Raw genomic sequence first — 23446 nt, 5'->3', positions numbered from 1 at the left:
GTATTAATGTAATCTAGACATCAGTTAGTTCATATTCTGGATTTATGCCTGCATACCTAAAAGCAGAATTTAGCCACTGCTCTTTCCATGTCTAAAGAGAATAAAAAAGTCAAGAGACTGAATTGTTTCTCTTTTTCTACAAGGTTGGAAGGTGGGGGAGGAAGTTGAAATTGCTCTCACAGACAGACTACCCTAGCAAAGAAGCAGGGAAAATGGAGTCCATTTGGTCTGGCTTGTTTCATTGTACATATCCAAATTCCATATCGCAAGGCTAAGGCTTTTACTCTGGTATCAATAACACACACCTACAGTTTAAGGATTAGGCACTGTCCAGAGAAATGTCTCTTTTGCCTTTGCTTTTAATCAGGTCAGGATTTCCCCCTCTTTGCGTTACGTACATTAGTAAAAAATAGATCTTTAGAACTTAACCTTGCCCCTGCTCCAGGGAGATTTTTGCCTGCACTAGGACAGCAAAACAGAACTACATATTGTCTCCTTTTGCATCACCTCTGACTGTATGCAAGTGTGGATCCTGCTCTCACAAAACTTCCATTAGTTTCAACAGGGGCATGAATGTGGCACATACGTGTAATGCAATTTAATCTATGGGACTTGCTGCTACAACAAAGCTCAGTCAGGAGTCTGCTGAAAAGCCAAGGCAAGAAATTTCACAATTGGGTGAAAGACATTTCAGCTCAGACATACCTTTCAAATCCTGCTGGATGTTTCCTCCTCTCTGGGAAAGTCGCTGGGAAGGAAGTCACTCTCTTCTCCATTGCCCTTGGAACTTTAATTAGTATTGCTTTGGTTTATTTCAAAAGAAGCCATTAAAAAGCAAATAAAGTGTCTTGTGAGACACTACAGAGAGAAAAAATACAGGGCAACACAGGAAAAAATGCTCTGAATTGAAATTTAAAAATGGAAAGAAAAGTATAGGTGAGGTATTTTTCCATGTCATTTCTTCCAGGATTCTGCTCCTCCTTTTGTTTTTTTTTGCGATGTCTATGACTTGCCATTCATATTCCATCCCTATGCTTGGAAATGGTTGTCCATCAAGTGAAAGGTGAAGGAAAAGAAAAAAAAGTGGAACAGTGTGGGGAAGACATGAAGGGATGCAGAGAGGAGATTTATTGAGTGTAAAGGTGTCCAAAGGAGATGGAAATGTGTTCCCCAAGGCCATGGTCTTCGATGGTGCTGCTTGCATTTTCAGGCTGTGGCGTAGCAGATGTACGAGAAGAGCCAGACTTCACATGCTACAGTAAGTGCAAAATCTCAAGACGCAGATGCCGTCACATCAAGGGTTTCCTTGTCCCTTGATAGAGTCCACCCACAGTGGTTCTCTAGAAACAGTTCTATTATCAAGTGGACATCCGTTGTTTTTTTGTTGTTTTTTTTTTCTATTTTTTTATTTAAAAAGTAGTTTTTCTAATAATACATAGAATATATAAATAATAATAATAATTAAAAAAAACTATTTGGGTTTACTTTCTGTTCTCCAACCCATCTGTATTTTTTGTGGTTTGCAGATATATATATATATTAAAAGACAAGAAAATCAACTCTGCTCACTATTAAAAAAAATATTAAATCCACTTTTTATGTTTCCAAAGAGAAAGATAAGGAGGGGAGGTGTGATAAAACCAAATTAAAATGAAAAAAAAAAAGAGAAAGAAAAAAAAACAAAACAGGAAAATAAAAAACCTTCTGTCTCTTCAAAGTAGTTGTCAAGAGCTTTAAATGCTTGTGCTTTCAGTGTACACCCCACAGGGAAAACATAACAAAAATTACAAAAATTAAAATTAAAAAAAAAAAAGGGGGGGGAAGGAGGGAAAAAAACAACCAACCAAAAACCCAAGAGGACCTAAAATTAAAAAAAAAAAAAAAACCAAAAACGAAAAATGTAATAATATTCTTAGTAGTGAAAAGGACAGCTCAGAGTTTGTGTCTTTTTAGTTATTTTAGCAGCCGCCCTTTTTGTCTGCAGAGGGAGACCTGCCACCACAGCCACCTCCTCGGCTCAAGAGAGGCTCTTCTGCATCGTCCTCGTCAAAGCCATGAAAGGTCGAGGTGTCGCTTTCTGACGTGGAACCGAACAAGTCCTCCGTAGTGCGTGCTGGCGCTGCTTCGTCCCTCCTGCCTTCTCTTCCCAAATGAGCTGACATGTATGATGAATATATCAGCACATGGGTTAAGCAACAGGCATCATCATCATCATTTTTTTCATCATTTTCATTATCATTAAGCAAGTCAGACTATCAAGCTCATAGGTGTGTGCTTGTATGTGCCCGCGCACCCCAACAACATAGCATAGAGGTAGAACTGCAGTGAGAAAAGTAACAAAGGATCGGTTCCTCTTTCCTAGGAAAAAATCTACAAACACCACAGGTGCCCATAGCTACAGCAGCGAAAGGGTTAATCATGTTTTCCTCTCTTCAAAAGACAGTAAAATATTTCCTCATGATTACTTAGATCAATTTTAAAATATTTTTAGACCATGTAAGTAACGAGACACTGTTAGCTCTAAGCACAATGGCATCAACAGTCACAAATTTTCTGCTATAGAAATGTAAGCATTAGATACCTCATCAACCTCAGGACTACTTTTTATCCCTGTTCTTCACCTGATCCTAAAGAACCTCCTCCTTAGACAAAATTAAATACATTTAGAAGACTAAGTGAAAGTATCTAAAACAATACTTTAATACAAATTTCATGGCATGTCCTTCAAAAATAAAAAAATCCAAAACTAATATATACAGTTCAACAACTAAAACAACTGAGAAGTAACCCATCTTGGGAAACACTGGAAAGTGCAAATTTGTGTGAGTCAATCCAACTTTCAAGATGGAACAGGAAATTCTCCACACAATACCAATAACGGCAACAACAACCATAAGAAGACTCCTAAAAAGAGAAGTCAAATGCTGAAATCTGTGAAATTGAGGTTTGTTTTCTCTCTCAGACAAACTTTTTATGTGATTAATAGTATGACCTCCAAATTCCCTCTTTAGGGATGGTAGAGAAAAAGATATCTCTTTTGCCCCAGCAAATTTGAAGTGTGAGATTTTAGGGAACAGCTATTTTGTTATTCACAAACAGTAGCATGTAATTAAGCAACCAACTGTTGGGTCCCTGCTCCAGCTACAGGAATCAGCCATATAACAATACACTGCATAGCTTGAGACAGAAAGAAGGAAATCCTGTTCACAAAAAAAAAAAAAAAAAAGATATAACAAAATAAATAGTAGATAAAATATTGTAGAAATGTAATTTTACTGACTTTGTGAACAGAAGAAGCAATATAATTTCCATGATCTCTCTTTCAGTGTAATGAAAATATTCTCCATTATTATAAAAGAGAAAGATGGCAGACACCAAAGAGGTTTCATTGTTTTAGTTTAGAGATTAGTGTGTGGTTATACCTTAATCAGTTTCATCACACATCAGTCACAGCATTGCAGACCCTATGAATGACCCAAGTGGGTCAGAATTTGTACAAGGATAGCATTTAATGGAACTGATTTGGCACAGTTTAGGCTACAGGCTGATCTACTTGTTCTATCACACTAAGGAATCAAGAGAATTTATATATTTGTGTTGCAATCTAATACAACCACAATAGCAATGTTTAAGTAGCAATAAAATATGGCTCCATCTCACTGTGCCATATCAGGACAATGCTGAAATTAGTTATATTGAAATATAACAATCAAGGCAAAGGGCAATAATCTTCCAAGATGGCACCACAGACCCCATGGACTTTCCCCTTCAGTTAGTAGAAGCAATCACGTGTACACTAAAAGGTCCATGTCTCTGACTGCACAGCATTCGTAAGGATGCCCCTGGAGAAAACCAAAGGAGTTGCCATTGATCCTCTGGTGACCAGTCTTATTTCACAATGTCTTCAGAGGTCACAACAACTGCAGAAGGCAATTTCAGAGAGAGTCTAATCGTTCTCCCATTGAATGTGCTAATAGGCTTACTATAAATTTCAGCAGGAGCATAAAAAGGCCATTTCCTTGGCATGAGAACATTCCACATCACATTTCAGCCATGAAGCAACAGACATCTTTCAGTGACTACAGTATAGAAGGAGCAGCATTCATACTGAATTTCAAGGCCTCCTTGGTTTTCAGATTTCTATATCACCATTTTATTACCACTAGTATCACCACGAAACAAAAATATCACAAGTGGAAATTTGGACCAGTTCTGGAATATGCAGTTGTTAAAGGTCTCCCAGTTCCATCTACCACCACCACTACCTCCTATATGAGCTATAAATAACTGTTCAGCTGGTATAAAATTTTCCAAAAAAAAAAAAAGATAAAGAAAAGAAAGAAAAAAAAAGTAAGAAAGGAAGGAAGAAAACAACAGCCCAGAAATAAAGACAGCTCAAAATGGGAATGGGAAAGACACAATTGCTTACATTTAAAAAGAGAGAAGGGAAGGGAGAAATAAAAACCTTTTTAGACAAAACTAATGATAGTCATCTTGTAAGAGGATAATTCTTGACAGCTAGCCCCATACCTACCCTGTAATTTTCTCCCTCTTTCTTTTTTGGATGAAGAAATGCATGAAATGTGTAATCAATGGGAATGCTTGTCATGCAACTTTCATAAATCTTGTAAGTAATTTATAGTTGTAATTACAGCATTTAAAGACAGAGACCATTCTGTAAAATTGTCGTAGGATTTTCTCCTTCCATGTGAAGAACAGCTAGTACATGAACCAATGTTCCCAAAAGCCAATAAATAAACTAAAACTTCATTATTTCATAAGCTTAAATATATGAATCCAACAATGGGGATTATAATATACATTTTTTTCAGTCATCCTCTCCCACAAACACAGAGAAGAGGTAAGATTCCATCTTCTATCCCTTCCCAAATATGCTGCCTTTCTTCAAAACCTTCAGAAGGTGCAAAAACCAAATCACACAAATGCCTTTGTACAACAAAGATGCAAGAAGAAGTCACCTACCAGAGCGCCCACAGTCTGAGCACGATACAAGTTCCTCAGGCCGGCCACTTTTTTTGTTCATATTGGAGCCTCCGAGGCAGAAGTCACAGTAGTTATTGGGAATGATGACCCCGTCTGGTCCTTTCTGGGCTGTAGTTGGGTTAGAAATCAGATTTACTACAAGAGCATTCACCTGGACATTTGCCCCTTATCCTTGATATGGTGTTAGCTCAGTGAGTTTGCAGGCCACAGTCTTCCCGAAACATTTTCAATCGGAACAAAAAGTGAACTGCATAAACCACCTCCATTTTAAGTACACCGTGGGTTGTATCTATTTTGCCTGAAATGCCCTTTACTATTTCCGTTATAATCCCAGCCAGACTGCTCCTTCTCAAGGACATGCGTCCAGATATGCCTTTACAGTTCAGGGACTTGAAACATACAGGTATAGAGGCAATCCCTGAGGCAGGATAAGACCTATGTTGTCAGTAAGCCAAATCTGGTTTTTCAGGCAACAGTCATCATCATAATCTCACAAAATACAAATTCATGAAGGAAAAATACAGTCTCCAAAACTCAAAAAACAACAGTGGGAAGATGGGGTGATAGGTACCTTTACTGGCTTTATTTCAAGTAGCTTCTTAGGGGACTACATCTCTAAGTAGCAGGATGTCTTTAGCCAGAAGGTTGGTTCAAAAGCTCCTGAATATTCACAGACAAAGCCGTTTGGAGATGTTTTGCCCAAAACTTAAGGCCCCTACAGCAGTCATGTTCCCTTGGATGAGCAGGAAGGGTCCAACACTACCCCAGCAGAGTGAGCCTGGGGCAGACACAACCAGTAGAGTTTAAAACTGTTTCAGCCAAGAAAAAAGGAGCAAGATTATATTATTATTGTCCAGCTAGGAATACTTGGAAAGGAGCAGACACACACTGATCTTAAGTAAAGGAGGATGCAGATCCCTTTGGAAGAAGAGAAAGGCAGAGGTCTTCTGCATTCTTCTTAGTTGAGCAGAACAGCAATGTCCTTTTTTTCTTGCTCACAACTGCCATTTCCCTCCTCTGCTCTCCAGAGAAGGAAAACATCTTCCTGTACACTCTAACTATGAACTGAGGAAGAGAGTGGAGGTAATGGTTGGTCTTTGTCGTTGCTTCTTCTCTTCGAACATAAAAAATCCAGCTATATGCCAGTAGGTATACCTGGCCTAAGCCTACTGCATGAATTTTACAAATGAGAAAATAAAGAACTTGAGACTGTACCATCTTTATTTAATTATCTTTTTAATGCATATTTTGTAACTTGCAGATTTTTAACAGATGTTTTGACAGTCTTTATTAATGGTCTTTTTGTCCACATTCAAATTTTCCCCAAAGAACAATGACATTCTAAAGGGCTTCTGGTAGCAGTCCAAGACATACACTTAAAATTAAAATTTCCTCCAAGTTCAATCTGCTTTTCTGGTTTGAGTGCATCTAGTTGCTCATTTATTTCCAGATGTTGATCAGCTGAACTTTTGGAGATTGATAACTAAAAGATTCCAGGTAAGGTAAAATTAAGAAGAAAATTAAAACCTATAAGGCTGCAAATACATCACTATCTTCCTCTGTGGTCGTGGAGATCCTGACAGTGTTTACTAAACAATGGACTTTGCTCTGAAATGATCCTGGTTGACAGATTCCCAACTCTCTCAAAAAAAGAGAGAAGCTTCCAGTGTTAGATTAGCACTTTGTCTGTTCTAGGAAAGCATTTAATATATGCATGCAAGATAAGCAAAAAAAGAACAGGAACCAGGTGGAAGTCTAGTACACCGGCTCATTTTAAGACCTGTAACTAAATGATCATAAAGTTGTAGCTGGTACATATTTTGCGTATAAAAAACAGACCTCCCTAGGATTTATATTTCCCACTGCAGCCCCAGTTTGAAAAAGTTAAGTAATTACCTCTTTATATTATTCTGCATCTACAGACAGGCCACGTGCAATGCAAACTCAGCAAGCTCAGAATTCAGTGACTTTTTTGCTTGTTGTCCCTTATTAAATTATTTCACCTTTCATCCAAGTTTCTTAAACTGCCTTACAGATACGAAGATCCTATTATTAACCTTCAGTGAGATCAAAAGCCTCTTTTGCCATTGATTCTAACCAAAGTGTTCTGGACCCTAAATAAGTCTCATGGTGAGGTTGCATTGCATTTTAAAGCTGAAAGACTTGGAGGTAGAGTGTGAAACTGGCTTATTCTCAAACACACAAAAATCCTGTGGCAAGGCCACAAATAAAAAAAGCAGTCGGGGTGCCAGCCAGCAGACCTAGGAAAGAGCTCCACTTCTACCACTGCTCACAGTGGTGTAATTAACACTCTGTGTATACTGACTTAAATTTTTTCAACATGGATTATGGCCATAAGATCTACTGACCGTCAAACTGGAAATGGGACAAAAATACATACACTGCTCAATTCATCTGCAGTGTGTGAGAGAGGTGGAGGGTATTTGCTGAGTGTGATAAAGCTGAAGGGATTCTCCCAGACTACTGGAAAGGGAATAAGCATCCGGTTGGATTGCTCTTCTCTTATTTTGTCTTCTCTTTCCTTTCTTTTCCTTGTTTCCCCCTTTCTTTTCTTCCTTGTTTTCTTCCAATTTATTTAATCTTAATCTGAGTGTCTGTGTGCTCACTTATTAAGCTGGTTCAGTAGAGTGTGATAGAGATATCAGGCCTAAAAAGTCATACACAGATGAGAAGTTCCCGAAGTTACATTAATGATATCTTAAATGATGTATCTCTAAAGCCAAACAAGCCAGGCAATGTTATTCTCGTCAATGTTTTGGGGGATTTTTTTGTTTTAACATGTGCAAAAACTAGAACCAAACCTGACTTAGCTTATTTTCTTGATCAGTACCATACAGTGAATTAAGTCACTGCAGAATCACAGAAGGTTTGAGAATAAAGAGATTTTCAGATGGCAGAGTTCTTACTTTCAAAAGAAACTTTTTTTTTTGCATATATCCTCAGATTTTCTAATTCTATTTTACTGTCATTAACAAATGATGAAGAAATTAGGAAACAAAGGAAAAATGGCAAGATTTGATGCGTAATCTTCATTAACAGAGTATCGTGCAGGAAAAGCCCTAATCTCACCCCTAAATCAATAAAACTATGGATTCATAAGAAAAACCAATTAATTTCCTATGGATTAATGTTGCTGCTTTTCATCTGAGACATAGTAATTAACTAGGTATTCACTTTTTGCATAAGGTGATCAACAAATAGAAGGTGCAAGTTAAAGCAAAACAGCTCAACTAGCAAGAAATAACACCCTAGCAGAGATTTGACTCATTTAGATCAGGTGATTGCCTCCAAGGATTTGGTTAAAAAAAAATTCACCCACAATTAGACACTGTTTTAAAGCAATGGCTTGAAAACCAGCCACGGCCTTGTCCTATCTTACTCAAAACTCCTCTATTTTCTTTTTACATTGCAAACTGCAAAAACAGATCAAAAGCTCTGAGAAGCTTTGAGTATTGCCTGAGCTAAGGTTTGCTTATAGGATGTGTACTTAAATCAGTGCCTCTTGCCATTTCAACTTAGGGTTGTTTTCAGGTTTCATCAAAAGCCCTGTCTTCATATACATCTCCCCTAAAACTGAGTACACAAATTTTTAAAATAATTTAAAACTTATAAGATAGATTAAGGAGAGACATGGAAAGATCTGCACAGTTCAAATAATAGCTTCCCTGAACCTGAAAGGTGATTCATGTGAAGACAGGATGCAGAGTGAAAATAAAGTCAGTATTTCCAAATAAATTTGGTATGCACTTATTCTGAAACTTTTTTTATCTTCTCAGCCTAATCAAGTTAATTTCAAGCTATAACAAGCTGAGCAGAATAAAGAACTACTTAAAATATGGTATCATCATTCACAGTAGTCTTTTAGCAAAGTAAGTTTGTTAAATTACATAAATTATGTAGTATATCACACAGTAACTTTGTTCTGTAGACAAAAACTGAAAACTAAACAAGTTGACTGAGTTTAAATATATAAAATACCTTATGTGCATTCTTGATTTTGAAGGCAGAGGCTCTAAACAGAATTCTAACTTCCCTTCACCCCTCCCAAGAAACCAAAAAAACCCTGTAAGTTATCTTCTACATAGTTTCAGTTTAATAATAAAAGCAAGCTGCCTATAATGAAATAACATCAAGAAATAAGGAATTTTCTTTTCTACATCATCTCCTGGAGCCACATGACTCAATAAAAATCTCTTTTTAGAGATTAGAAGTAGAAATTTTCTACTTCTCAGGGCTGCAGAAAATATCTTGGATGGAAGGCAAGTTCAGAAGAAGGAATTCTTTTCTCTGTTTTTTAAAAAGAAAACTCAGAGTACAGATATTTAAAATAGTTGTTCTTCAAAATATATACAGACAAACCCCCAAATAAATAGAACTTTATATCTATCGATTTTTCTGATTTCTACGTTAAATTATTTTGATGATTTGGATGACAATCTTCAAAAACTTGTGAGGTGGAACCAGTGCTTAAAAGAAATACTGGTTTTCTGCTACAGGGTAAAAAAATCACTGTCACGAATATTTCTTCAGCATGTAGGTAATACAGCCCAATACTGAAGATATGCATAATTTAAGATATGCACCTAGGTTTGGCAGCATTTTATCCCTGTTTTTTGGCATATCCACATTGCTGGGAGAGCGATGGAGAGAGAATGCATGGAGTGCATGCCTTGCTGCTGGGGTGTGGAGCTGTGCATCATTTATTTCAATGATTACAGTGAATTGGCTACAGTCAGAGATACATGCATACACAAAGGGATTTTTCCTAGCACATTTTGTCCAGTTCTTACCTGTTTCTTCTGGGTTTGATCCAAAACCAATAAAGCACACTGGAGGTTTTCAATTCAATTCAAAGGGCTTTGAATCGGGCCATTTACTCTGTTTGCAACAAGAATCTTTAGAACACAATGGAGACCGCAGGACCCTGCATGTAGGCCTGAGTCAAGCCAGTGCACCTCACGATGGAGGAAAAGGGGTGGGATTGCTTTTTTTGTTGGTGTTTTGTTTGTTGGTTTTTTTTGTTTAATTTACAAGACTCTTTGTCTGAGATGGGGCTAGTTTTCCTTTCCAGCTCCTCCCTTTTTCTCCCCGGCAAAGAGCAAGTCCAATGTCTGTCTGCCTGAGCAGGAGAACGCCAGCCAAGAGCCTGCACTTGCAGTCATCAAGCGCCTTGGAGGCCTCGGTGACAGATAATCCCAAGCCATGTCTCCATGTGCCTGTCCTCGTCCCCCCCGGCAGGCCTGGCCCGTCTCCATGGTGACCGCGGCCCGGCTGGCTGCGCCGGCCTTGCCACCTGCCCGCCTCGGCTCTCAGTGTAAGGAACCGCAGCGCGGCCCCTCCGCTCGCTGCTCAGAACGGCTCAGTGCAAGCCAGGCAGGCTCACCAGAGACATTACACTGTGATGATTAAATGAAAACGTGGCTTTAAGAAGGCAAAAGAAAAGTAGTGCCTGGACTGTGGCTTTCTTTGACAGAAGAGGAGGGAGATGGCTGGCTGGGCATGCAGCCCTTTCTGTCCCTGTTATTGCTGGGTACAGCGAGCAGTGGTGGGCAGAGCGGCAGATTGGGGAGCTGCTCCTGCGCTCAAGGCTAGACCCTGCCCAGGGGAGGAAGAACAAAAGAACACAACTGCTGGTGTGGTGAGGAGCAGGCCACGCACAGCTCAAGGGCACTCCAGGCTCTGGCTCTCTCACACGTACGCAGCCAGGCAGGGATGTGCGCAGCCATTTCTGTGGACTCCTCACCGTGAATTAAGTGCATGGGTTTTTCATTGCCGTTTTTCAGGAAGAACTGTAAATCAAACTGAATGAGAGGAAATTGCCAGTCACTTACTCTGTTGTTAGCACCAGCGATAAGCATGTTGGCTGGCCCGAAACTGGGAAGTGTTGGGGCACTTGATACAGGGCCCTGCAGCAGGCTGGAGGCGGCACATCTGTGTCAATGTGGTGCTGTTTTTCTACCAAACACACTTGGAACTTGGGTGTAACGCTGGGAAATGGCTGGTGTTCTGTTCCCAGAGTCGTGCTAATCAGCCTGCACAGCCCCATGGCCTCCACTAGCTCTGGCTCCCCACGCTGCGCTCCCCCGCATGGGATGGGCATGGCCTTTGCTGGCAGCCAGAGAAGCAGGATATGCTATTGAGAGGTGCTGCAAACCACCCACCCAAAGTATTGCCAGGTCTCTCTAGTAACTGGATTTTATCTCCTTTTTTCAGTTACGTGGTAGCATGGGGAGAGAAGAAGCTGTTGCTTTTGCACAACTTTTAGCAGCTCTGAAAGGTTTGCCTTTCCTACAGCCCCTGCTCACAGAGAAGTGCAGCCAAGGAGCACTACAAGTGCTAAGAGAAGGAGGTACATCTGTAAAAGTCAGAGGAAGCCTCTAAGTGTGGGGAAAGGAAGATCATTTGATCATCTCTTTTACAGGAATCAGTGTGGCCGTTAAGTTGAACAGCTAATGAAAGAGGTGGAAGGTGAGCTAGGTAGCTGGAAGGTACAGCTAGGAAAATACAGCATCAACTGATTGGATTCAGTAGATTTAGAGAATCAGTGTTCCTCCACCTTAAGGCAGCATTTAATAGAATTTCTGTGCACTGACCTTATAGAGTCTTCTGCAGGAACTCCTAAAGCATCAGCCAAAAGCCTGCTGCTAGGAGTAAAACATTGTGACTGTCTAGTGCCTTATGAGCACTAGAGTAGGAGATACAGAGTAGGCAGACAAAAGAGTCTGACGTCTTAACATACAGATTTCCTGTCTTTAAAGGATACCTCTGCAGAGACTTGGTGCCTGGCCACTGAAGCACATCATTCCCATCAGCTAAGGGAATATATCCCACCTCAAGAAGGTATTGTAATGCCCAGTATACAGCCCCATCTGGCAGCATCCCTCAATATTCAGGTGAAAATGGCCAGTGCCATGAATTAGGCTTCTGCAACATCTTGGAGGCTTTTATCTGGAAATTACTCACTGGAGGAGTGTGAGAAGACAGAGAGCACCTATTCAGTTCAAATTCAGTTAAAGCATTTGGATTTTACTTGGTTCAAATTCTACATGAAGGGGATAAAAAAAAGGCAGAAAAAGAAGGGAGATAGCAGAAAAAGAAAAAAACCCTACAAATACATTAATGATACCATCCTAAATCAAGAGCTGATGTGCTGTTGAAGCAACACGTGTTTCGAAAACCAATTTGTCAGATTGGAAATATTTTCCCATAAACTGCTGAGAAGCACTCGGTGCTTCTCTTCATTGACAGTTGCACATCAACAGCAACATTTTCGTCCCTGTCCAGGCAGTACAGAAAAGAAACACCAAACTAGCAAAACAACCACCCCATGACTCCAATCCAAACAAACAAAAAAGTGGGTTGCAAATTAGCTCTCTGTCGACATAGGAGACAATTTTGGGATTTTCCACTATGCCATAACTCCAAACAACTGATCTGATTTTTAACTCAGCATTGCAAAATACCCACACAAAAGTCTCAGTAATTTACAGCTGCAAAATGGATTTAAGGAAAATCTTTACACAGTTCAAACTCTCCAGTCATTACTGTTTCTTTTAGCATTCTGAGTGTTTTTTCTTTTGAAAACAAGCTCTGAAAAGAGAAAAAATCCAAACAGATTAAATGACTAAGAAGTCAACTCAAGGTAATGTACATATTTTCACTGAAAAGCACCTGCTGCAGGGTATCTTGTTGCAAGGTGGGGCATTGATGCATCCTTGCATTCAGAAGTAGCTCCCACCATGGCCCCAGCAAGGATCAGCACTGAGGCACGGAAAAAGTAGGCCTGATGTAGCTTTTCAAATTGATGCTGCTCGTGGAGAGGAACAAACAGCTCGTCTCCAACTGAGGGGCTGACTCTCCTCATTTATTCATGGCCAGCCCCCTGCCTGGATGGAAATAAAAATGTTTCAAAGATGACTGTGTGGGGGAGCTGGAGGACAGCTTGGAGGCACACTGAGGTTAGCACATTAATTTTTTATCTCTGGAGACTGGGTATCCAATTATGCTTAGAGTACACAAACAACTTTGGCTGGTCTCTCCAGAAGAGATTTATCCACATAATAAAATCTGTGATGGAACTGGGCACAACAGGCTGATGCCATGAAATAATGTACACAGGTGGTTTTGCAGGGCAGATGCTTAAGCTAGCAGAGGGGCAGGAGGGCACAGGAATGCATTCTCCTTAACTACATGTATTCCACAATGGATCAACCTGCACTCAGCACAATGTACTTCATTTAGGATTGTCATTGGCCAAAGTGCTTGTGGGCATAAGATCCTGTTCAGTTGCTTCTTCTGCACAGCCGCCTGCAATCAACGTTTCACACGGCAAAATGCCACTGAGAACTCTTCTCCTTTAAAGGAGAGGAAGTTTTTCTCCATGTAGATACACTATCCTATTCTCCCAGGAATTAAGAAAGAGCATTTATACTAGTACACTCATTCACAGAGACATTTCAATAGATAGAAGTCTAATGTAATTTCTATTTCAGAAGTGCCTCAAAATTTGTGAGCACCAGCTGCCCCCAGAGCTGGCCTGTACCCATGGAGAGAGATGGAATAAAACAGCAGGTGTTCTGTGGCAGGCTTGGATGCACCCTGGGCTCACAAATCTCACGGTCTCGGTGCCAAAATGCAGAGGAAAAGCCAGCAGAGGAAAAGTCTGAAAATGGTGTGGGATCATTTGTTTTTTTCAGTGGAGTTGAGGAAATGGGAAGTTGACTTTTTAAAAGGTTTTCTATAATTTCTTTTTCACAGCTCAGTACTCAGGTAACAAAATCAGAGAGTAGGTCAGTAATAAATGTTTGTATAGGCAGAGGCAAGACTAGACACCGAGGAAGGACTATTTATTTGTGTCAAAGGGCTAGATAAAGCATAAAAAGCAAGCCACTAAAGCTCAAACAAAACACAGGCTAGGGTGTTGACTGTTGAATTGTCTTTCATGTTGCAACAAGTAATCTATATGTGAGAAAGAACAGAAGGAGAGAGAGATGTAAAGAGATGTAAACAGACAAACCTTCTACACAGTCAAGGACAGTGAGATGTGCCAAGGAGGTGAGACATGGGACTTGGGCCAGTCCCAGTTCTTTGATGCACACCTATTAAATGGGTCTCAGTTTTAGGCAGGTTCCTCCTATCTACATCTCTTTTCAAATCTCTGGATAATTTTCTGACCTACTCAAATTGGTCTGTGCATGAAATAGAGGGGACTGAATATGCAGAAAGACAAGAGGCTCTCAGGTCTCAACCTGGCAGCAGTTAGGCCATCAATAGTTGAATCCTGCCGAAGTCCTGCTCCCTCCTGCATGACCAGAGCTGCTGTTACTGCAGGTTCTGCAAGGAGTGGAAGCTGTAGAGGTGATGTGGGTACAGAGGAAGGAAGTTCATGTTGCAGCCGCCCGCCTGAACTTTACTGACCTAGTGCTCACCTCCCACGGCACAACAAATTCCAAATGGCCGGTTTGATTTGCCTTGCCTTTTCGAAATCAGGCTGCTCGTATCTCTGACACACTGCTCAGCAAATAACCAGATCCTGCTCTACACCATATCTCTGCTCCTCCTGCTCAGTGGGTTGCAGATTAGCTGTTTGGATTAACATCCCCCTGCCTTCCCTCCCTCCCACCTACCCCATCCCCCCAAGCCCATGCAGAGAGGACTCTTGAAGCTCGAGACCTACGATGCCACAGACCTGTCAAATCTAATTCATAACACATGCCTAGCAGTTCTTAGGGGAGAGGAAGGATCTGATGCTCTGGCTTCCCACCATCCCCCTGTACAAAGGGACCATTTAATGACTGCACATTAGCAATGTGGACAATTAGCATTCACATGGAAGATAAATGGCAGCATAAATTAAATATTGCCAAGTGGAAGAGCAAAGATGCAAGATGTGAGCTCAAGGCTCTAAACAAACAAACAGGCAAAAAAGGAACAAACAGCCACTGTGACAGTTTAGCCATTTGGGACAGTTACCTTCCAGTATCTGGGACTTTCCCCAAGGCTGACCTGCACATTTGCATGGCTGTTGCCCATAGATCACTGGCTCCTGGCTGGTTATTCTTTCCACTCAGGAATCTGGGCATCAGAGAGGTTTATCCCAATGGTTATAAATTTCTGCCTGCTTGTGGATCTGTGCACGAGCAGCTTCCCTTTGCCACATGCTCTGGGGGAACACAAGCCCAAGCAGCTCTCATGCTACTCTTTCCCACAGTGTAGAATGCACCTTTTTTATCATGGGCCAAGGTCCGCTACTCCTAACCTTACCATAGCTCTTCTAGCTCTTCTTGTTAACTTCTATCATTTCCTAAGCACCAGACACAAGGACTGAGACCTCTTGGCACCTATGTCAAGCTGAATTCAGGGTATGGGACACCACCTTTCTTTTTTTGGGCACCCATTGCAAGACCATTATTAATATTAATTCAATACAGATTTGCGATATTCCTCTCAGGTATGTAACTATTACTGACTACTGCAGGCACAGGAAAAAAGCAACCAACCAGCCAAAAAATCCCCAAAATTATGTAAATGCTAAGTAAACAAAAGCTACTGGGTGAACACTGACATTCCCCCGCCTGCTCAAGCAGTCACTCTTAGTGCATTGACAGCTCAAGTTTATCAACAGCTGGAGGAGTCAAAATTACTTTTACTTCAAATCTACCAAACATGTGAATAACTAAAAGGTAGAGCATAAAAATGACAGAAACATAGAGCTTGCCAAATGGGATCACACTAAACAGTCCTTCAAGCTCAGACAGTGGCTAGTAGCAGATGCTTTGGAGGAAGGAAACCCCCTCCCACACTTCCCTGGGGACAATTATCAATTATACTGCTTAGAAAGTAAATGTTTTCCTACTTCCATATTTCTTGCAGTTCTTAAGGTATTAGAAAGTGTTTTTCTGCATATTTTTCCCTATAAGCATTTTATTGCTTTATTACTTTGAACTAAAATAACACGGATCATATGCTGATCCAAAAGAACTTTTTGAAAGTGAACAAAGCTAGCTACACAAATCCCAAGGTCACAGCAAACATCACATAGTATGTAAAACTGAGAAACAGGGGACTAGAGACTAGCAAAAATCAGTAAGAGAACACAGTATCCTCGACTTCCTGTTCTGTGCCTAAGGAGCACAGAAGGGACGGTCAAAGAGAGTGATGGACCTTATGCTCACACAGAGCATGTATGATTCATCACAGAAAAATTTGGACCACTTAGATCTCTTTCAGCGCTGTACCAGTGTGGGAAATTGAGGCACATCCTCCTTTCACATTCCTGCTCTCCTCCTTGCACATCAGTACTGATGTGTTTTCATAGCTTTTGTCAAACTATAACTAAGGAACAGCTTTTGGCAAAGTTGAGGGTAAGCTGTTTATGCAGCAGATGAAGGTATAAGGGAGAAAGGTGGTTATTTTCATACTGAAAAACTGAGACATTGACAAATATCTCTTGTTTAAAGGCAAAACAAAGGCAGCCCCCTGAAACGACTGGATGTGTATTTCTTCAGCATCCTTACTAAGAGCCACTGGGAGGCTGCTTGATGATGGGCAGGTTGGGCATCTCTTCTTTTCCCCCCTCTCCTTGCCACCTCCTCCCCACAGGAGCAGTAATGGAAAAGTGACTTGCTGCAGAGATAATGCTGGGTTTGAAATGAATTCCTGACTAGCTGAGCCAGCACCCGTGTGAGCTGTGGCTGATTAGCTCCAAGCATCCACGTCCCAATCACTCACAACTGAGCTAGGCAATAACACCAGCCTCCCCAAGGCAAAGACAGGGTGGAGGTAACACCCCTGAAAAGGATCTCAAAGGCAAAGGGAAGATCCTACTCACGTTTGTGGTTTTCATTTCGGTGCACAGGGGAAGAGCGGGTCTCCTGCTCACGGGCTTCATCACCCTCTTCACTGGCGAGGTGGGTGTGAGCATAGTGGTAGCTCAGCCCAGGCCTGTTCTTGTAACGCTTGCCACAGACTGGATGGAAAGGAGATATGAGGGAGGAGAAGAGAGAATGGAAACATCAGTGTGATCTACAACCACAGCAGCATCCTCTCGAATAATGCTCCCTTTCCCCTGAGAACAGCACCATGCACTCCATGCACCTGCCCAAAACCCTTCCAGCCGGCACTGGTGAAAGGTGACAGCCCTGCAGCTGCACATCTCCAAACAAGCTTTCTTCCCACCATGCTGCCAGCAGCCCTTTTCACAGGCCTAGGCAAATGCATCGAGTCCCTGCAGATCACAGAGCCCTAATCCTCTCTGCTAAGATTACTAACAAGACTGCACATAAAATTAAATGAAAGGCCAGTTCCAGTGGTGGTGCTGCACAATGCACAGCAATGGGAACAAGACTTGAGAAGAAACAACATTATTTTCTTCATTACTGATCTCTGAAAAATGGAAACAGATGAGATTTTTTTAAAAGGCTTTCTCTAAAAGGTTAATAAATAGCTTTATTCACAGATTCCCAGTTAAGACAAGGAGATGGAAATCATCCAGTTTCTCGCTAAAAAAACATGTGGTAGTGATAATTTTTTGCCCAGGTAAACTCCATATTCAGCATCCCAATGAACAATGCAATATGTGACAGAGAATCCTGCTCCTGAACTTTTATTTATTTTAGGATTAAGTCATCAGATATTAAGGACAGATTCAAACAGCTTGGGGTGATGGAAGGTTCTACACTTTCACAGGGAGCTTAGCAAGGGCAGGCAACATCTTAAGTTTCATTACATATGAATTGATTTTCTATAAAGTTTTTTATTCATGTTATCGTCTCAAATATTTATCACTTTTCATCTTCAAAGCATTCTCTGAATGTTCATTTTCTTTTATACAACTATTTTGTCTACCAAATACAAATATTGCTGTTTTAAAAGACTAGAAAACAAAGACCAAAAGTTTAGTGCCCTTCTTGCAAGTTTTTCCTCACAGAGACATTTTCAGCCACCTTAATTAACCTCAAGGATTTCAAACAGGAATAGATGTCCTGTCCAGCAGCCTGTCCTGCATAGTGACCATCCACTCCTAAAAGCTGAATTCGGCCCCAATATGTATCCTGCAACATATTCAGATACTTTCTTCCCATTCTCCAGACACCGGAGTCTGGGAATGTCAAAGACTCCACAAATAAATTTTTAAAGTATAACAAAAAAAAAAAAAAAAACCAAAACCACACAACAACCACCCTCATCCCACTTATTCATTTACATATAAATAAAATATAAAATTTTATTCCTTTCTCCTACTACTCAGAAAACACCAACTGATGTTACGCCATTTGGAACAGATTATAAAAAAATGTAAATAAAAGCTTATTACAATAATATATTTAATTCTTAATCTCTTCTAACTGATTTACAAACTCCCTCAAGGAAAATGCTTTTCTTTATTAGAAATATATAAAACAAGCTCATGATACATATAAGTGATCTGGAATATTAGATGCTTTTTCCCAGTTTTCCTCCTTGTGCAAGGTGATGATCACAGAATCATCATAACAAGACAAAAGTTTCTTTGAAGTGTAATATGTCTTGTCCTCAGTCACAGATTTTTTAAGTCTCTGAATGGCCTTGATTTAGAGACCTCCTGCAGGAGGGAAGAGGGAATATTGAGAGGAACAAGATACTCATATAGATATGCACATCCATTCTTTGAAGCATCTGCCTTCATTTTTCGTATGTAAACCTAACACAATTGCCACACATTTTGAAGAACTAGACTGTTGTTAGATGCATGCTCTCCACAAAACATCAGTTCAGACTCCCTCTTCTAGTAACATCCTTGTATTCTTCCAGTGCATTCTGGAGAGGGAAACTACTTCTCCTTCTCTGTGGTCCTGCAGGGCAAAGGACAAGCAGTGGAACAGATGCTGAACAAGAGTCAAAACAACAAGCAGCAGTTCTGTATGACTTTCCCCATATTTTGAATAGTGGAAAAGCATAACACTTAAGTAATCATCAACCCAGAAAGAGCTCACTGCTTAAATTCTTTTAGAATGGCAACCTCCTCTAATTACATAAATGTTGCAGCTTTACTTAGAATGGAGAAAGAGATTTACATTTCTAGCAGATTGACCATCTGCTAGATGAGCTGGATCAGCTCATCAAGTATCCTACTCTATCCCACTTACTTTTATGTGTTTGAAGAAGAATGTTAAAAAAAATAATTATATTGCTATGAATTACCAATACTGCTCAAAGACTTCTGTCGAATTATTTCCAGGACACTATCAGGTGATCAATGCACAAAAGGAGACTTGCATTCCCTGCAGCAAGTCCCAAAATGGTGGTGTTTACTTCATTCCTTACAGGATCTTGCAGGGATTTTAGCTATGGTGTTAAGGATGACATAGGAAAACAGACGGGTCTGCAGACTCATCTTCAGCAAAAACGTATCAGCTCACCAGGAAAAAGCAAGTATCAATATAAGCTGAGTCAGTAGTAATTCTGCAGCCAAGTCCTTTCCATTGTGAGGACTTACAGGTGGCCTTCAAGGGTGACAGCAGTCTCAGACATGCCTTGTGAGAAAGTGATTTGGAGGACTTCATAACCAGAACTGAGGCAAGTTTGGTTTACATTATCCTAGCAGATCCTTTGTAGGACCAAAAATTTGCAGTTCCAGCAGCCTTTGTTCTTAGTGTCTAGATTTTTCCATTTTTCAAATTCACTTTGTGTCATAAAAGAGTCCCAAGAAATGCCATGAATTGAACCTGCAGAGATTTCATGTTCCTCAAACAAATCAGATTTTGCAGGGGGAAAAAGGTCATGATGTTAGTCAGGCAAAAGAACTACTGGCTTCAGTGAGACTTTGCTAGAATGGAAGCTAAATCAAAACTTCATGGGTTCTCCAACAGATTGAATCTTCCTGAATTCACCCAAATCTCTTATTTTCCAGGTAAGAGCACATTTTATTAATCTACTGTATCACTGTGCTAAGAAGCAGTTTCTATAAAAGGGTGATCATTAATAAACACTTAGCTCTTATATAACTCTTCCCACTGCAGACTGGCTTTTCAAACATTAATTAATCTTCCTCCACATTCCTGAGTGGGAAACACTATTCTCATTTCAGTTCTGAAAAAAGAGAACCGCAGAGGGGCTGAGTTGCCCACACAGGGATCTTTTTTCATTACCAGGACTGGAATCCATGCATTCCAACATCCACACCAGTGCTTACACCACATCTTTCTCATTCTTAGGGCTGACAAAAGCATAATGAGAACTGGTTCTCCCAGTCTGAGATGCATGCTGTTGATTAGTTTTTAACACTATGCAGCTCACACATAGCAAGTGACAGTGTGCCTTTCATAAACTTTGTCCAGTGGCCTTCCTTTCATCAGCTTTGGATTTTTTATCTTCAATTTCACTTGCTGGATAGGCTCATCATCCTTGCATGTGGTAGATTTCATCCTGAATCTCAACACTGGGAAGTTGACTTGATCTTTAATTAGGTGGCCAAGCTCAATAAAAACAGTGGGAATTTGTAGAACATAACCCACTCCAATTCCTCCTGCATTCAAAGGATATATTTTTGCTACAAGCTGATGTGAATGCTGCCTTAGGAACAAGCTGGGTAAGTAAGCAGTAATTCAGCAATGCAGACCAAGTGTCACAAATGGGGGAGAGGGAGAGATTTTTTTATGAGGCCACCAAACATTCTCCTATGATAAACTTTACTTTCCTTCAAATTTGAAGACTGATATTAAGATGTTACACAACTACATTATAGGGGGGGAAACAGTATAATTGCAAGCATTGAATGTTTCACAAAAGAGAGCTCTCTTCTATGTTCTGGACTGTAGCACCCTGCAATTCTTTGCAATTAAACAAATTCTCACTCTGTTTATATTTCTCAATGATTAAAATTAATATAAAATATTCCCTTGTTAAAAAGGGGATTTGAAACCTATGACTTAAAAGATTTCCCCATCAAATATCTAATGGCTGTGTTGCTGTCATTTTGAAATAGTTACACATTTGGTCCTTGGCAGCCTGTGAGCTGTGTTCCAGCCAGCTCTCCACATACATTTTGCACAATCTGTCACCAGTACGAGACAGAAGGAAACAATCCATGTTTTCAGTGGAAACAGGAAACTGGAGGAGAACATGCTGGGGTTTTTTGGGTTGGTTTTTTTTTTTTTTTGGTCAGTGAATCTTGTCCCCCTCACTGTCTTTCTTTGCTTTTCTCTGTTGCCTCCTGTTCCTTGTTCTCAGCTGTGCTACGTCAAATACTAAATGGTGAGTTAACTTCTGGCAGGCAGTCATTCCTCAAAGTTATCTTCCTGTCCTACCATTCACTCCACTAAAAAAAAAAAAAATAAAGGCAAAAAACCCCCATGTCCTTGTTTTGCACTGGTTTAGTAATATATCCTCTCCTGTTACAGTTGTGTACAAACTCTTGCATGTCTAGAGATCTCAAACATTAACAATACATTTTGACCTCCACTGACAGAAAGGCTTCACATTTGTCCCTCTTTGATCAATACTATACACACTATAGTATAGTCACATGATACACCTCTAGAATGAGAGCAGCTATTTAGTAACCCATTCCATAGGGAATTTTCTGCAGGTAGAATAGGGAGGTAAATAGTCCTTGTTTCAGTGCCCCCAGAGAAGTCCCTGAATCTACCTGCTGTACTAAGATCACAGTAACTCTGAACCCCAGTTCAAACCCCAAAACATGTGCAGCTCAACAATACAGCTGTGCACATTTCAAGAAATGGGCTGCTAGCCAGAGCAAAGGAGAAAAAAAAAGTCCTACATGAGCAGAAAATGTTCAACTGCCAGAGTAAATTCTGTTCCCCTTTTACCATGTGCCCTATTCAACATCTATGTTATTCAGTATTTAATTTTTTTTTATTGTCCTTACCTATGTAACCTTGTCTTTTCTACCAATAATGTATTCAATGGATGCCAAGAATAGCAGGTTTGGTGGGAGAGTTGTTTGTTGAGTTTATCTGAACAAGTATCTTATTCTAGATCTTACTGCTTATCTATTTAGGGATTCACCAGAAAGGATAATATCAGGAGATGATTACTGAATAACCTGTTAGGTGAGCCATCTCTGTGCCTCCCATGGATACATAACAGAGCAAGTTGCTTAAATCTAGTTTCCAAAAGTAATTGTAAGTACAAGTAAATCTATCAACCATTCATCTTCAAAAATGCTTCTATCCTCAGAACAGCACGTTTAACTTTGTTCTGGCCACTACTACTTTAAAAAGGCCCTTTGGATTTTTTTCACATGAAAAAAAAAACAAGCTTAGTAGAAGAGCTGAAGAAAACACAGCTGAAAGAAGTCCCAGTAACTGTTTACAGTCATAGAAGACATTATTATCCCTTGAGAACAGTACAAGAACTGCTAGTCTTGGACTTTAGCAGAGAGAATGTAGGTAAATACCTAGAGGAACCTTAAAATTAAGTTCTTGAGGAAAGAATCAGCTTCTACAAAATACTACAAGATCAGTGTCTCTGGTTACATACAATGTTGTGTTAGTCACTGATCCATCAGAAATCCTAGGAAGGTTTCAGTCAATGCTCATTTTGCACAAGGAATGAATCTGAATGTACAGTTCAGTCTCAGAAGGACTACAAAAAAAGGATATGATATAAATATAAGTTGCTATGCTAAAATAGGAGTTTATATGGGAATAAAACTAAAAGGAGACAAGGACATATTGGTAAAAGGAAAAGAAAGAAATAATTTCTTTTAGACGTGGGCAAAGGAAATCTTCCATAGACAAAGGAACAGAAAACAAAGGTGGAAGTATGTACATAGTCCCATGTCTCCATGGGAACTTGAGAAGAATGAAAGCATATAAGTGAGGAGGGGCAGCAGGAAAGTTAATTTCTTGAAGAGATTCAGCACAGACTAACTTCTCTGGCTAAAGGAAGTAGACATTTGGAATCATGGAACTCAAGTGCTACAACTGATTGCAACTTTCAAACCAGAATACAAATTTCTAGATACAAATTCAGAGAACGTTTTTCTTTTGAAAAAGTAGTAAGTAATATATAATAAACACTAATAAAATAGTAGAAGGATTTTTAAGAAGACTGCTCAGTAGGAATAATGATTACCTAGCTGAATATTTGACAGTGAAATAACATCAATTCTTATTAAACATGTAGGTATTCATTCATTCATTCATTCATTCATTCATTCATTCATTCATTCATTCATTCATTCCTTCATTCCTTCATTCCTTCATTCCTTCATTCACTCTGTCCCTCCTTTAAAAATAACATGCCCCATTGATCAGGAACAGTGGTGGTGCTTCACCTTCCACTTGCTTGACATCAGAGGCTTTGCTTTGCTTTTCAAGCTCTACTTTCCACTCTTCTTTCAGGCACCTGCTGCCTCTCCTAGCCAGGTGCTCAAGCCACTTTTGGGACTGTTCTCATACAGCTGCTAAGTCATTTG

General features: G+C 40.1%; 1 protein-coding gene across 10 annotated transcripts in view; it reads right to left on the bottom strand.

Moving 5' to 3' along the window:
- The window catches only part of DPF3 (double PHD fingers 3), a 190084-nt gene that overhangs the window by 36391 nt on the left and 130247 nt on the right, over window positions 1–23446 (bottom strand). For 6 of the 10 annotated variants that reach the window (XM_009102017.4, XM_018907584.3, XM_018907582.3 and 3 more), the window contains 2 exons: window positions 16856–16993; window positions 4984–5112 (listed from right to left, as the gene is read on the bottom strand). In XM_009102017.4, coding sequence (XP_009100265.1) covers window positions 4984–5112; window positions 16856–16993 — 267 coding nt within the window. The other 4 variants (XR_007777731.1, XR_007777730.1, XR_007777732.1 and 1 more) reach the window with 2 other exon arrangements.

This window comes from Serinus canaria, chromosome 5 (genome assembly GCF_022539315.1).
Source record: "Serinus canaria isolate serCan28SL12 chromosome 5, serCan2020, whole genome shotgun sequence".
Lineage (NCBI taxonomy): Eukaryota > Metazoa > Chordata > Aves > Passeriformes > Fringillidae > Serinus > Serinus canaria.
This window is presented reverse-complemented; position numbering and strand designations above follow the sequence as displayed.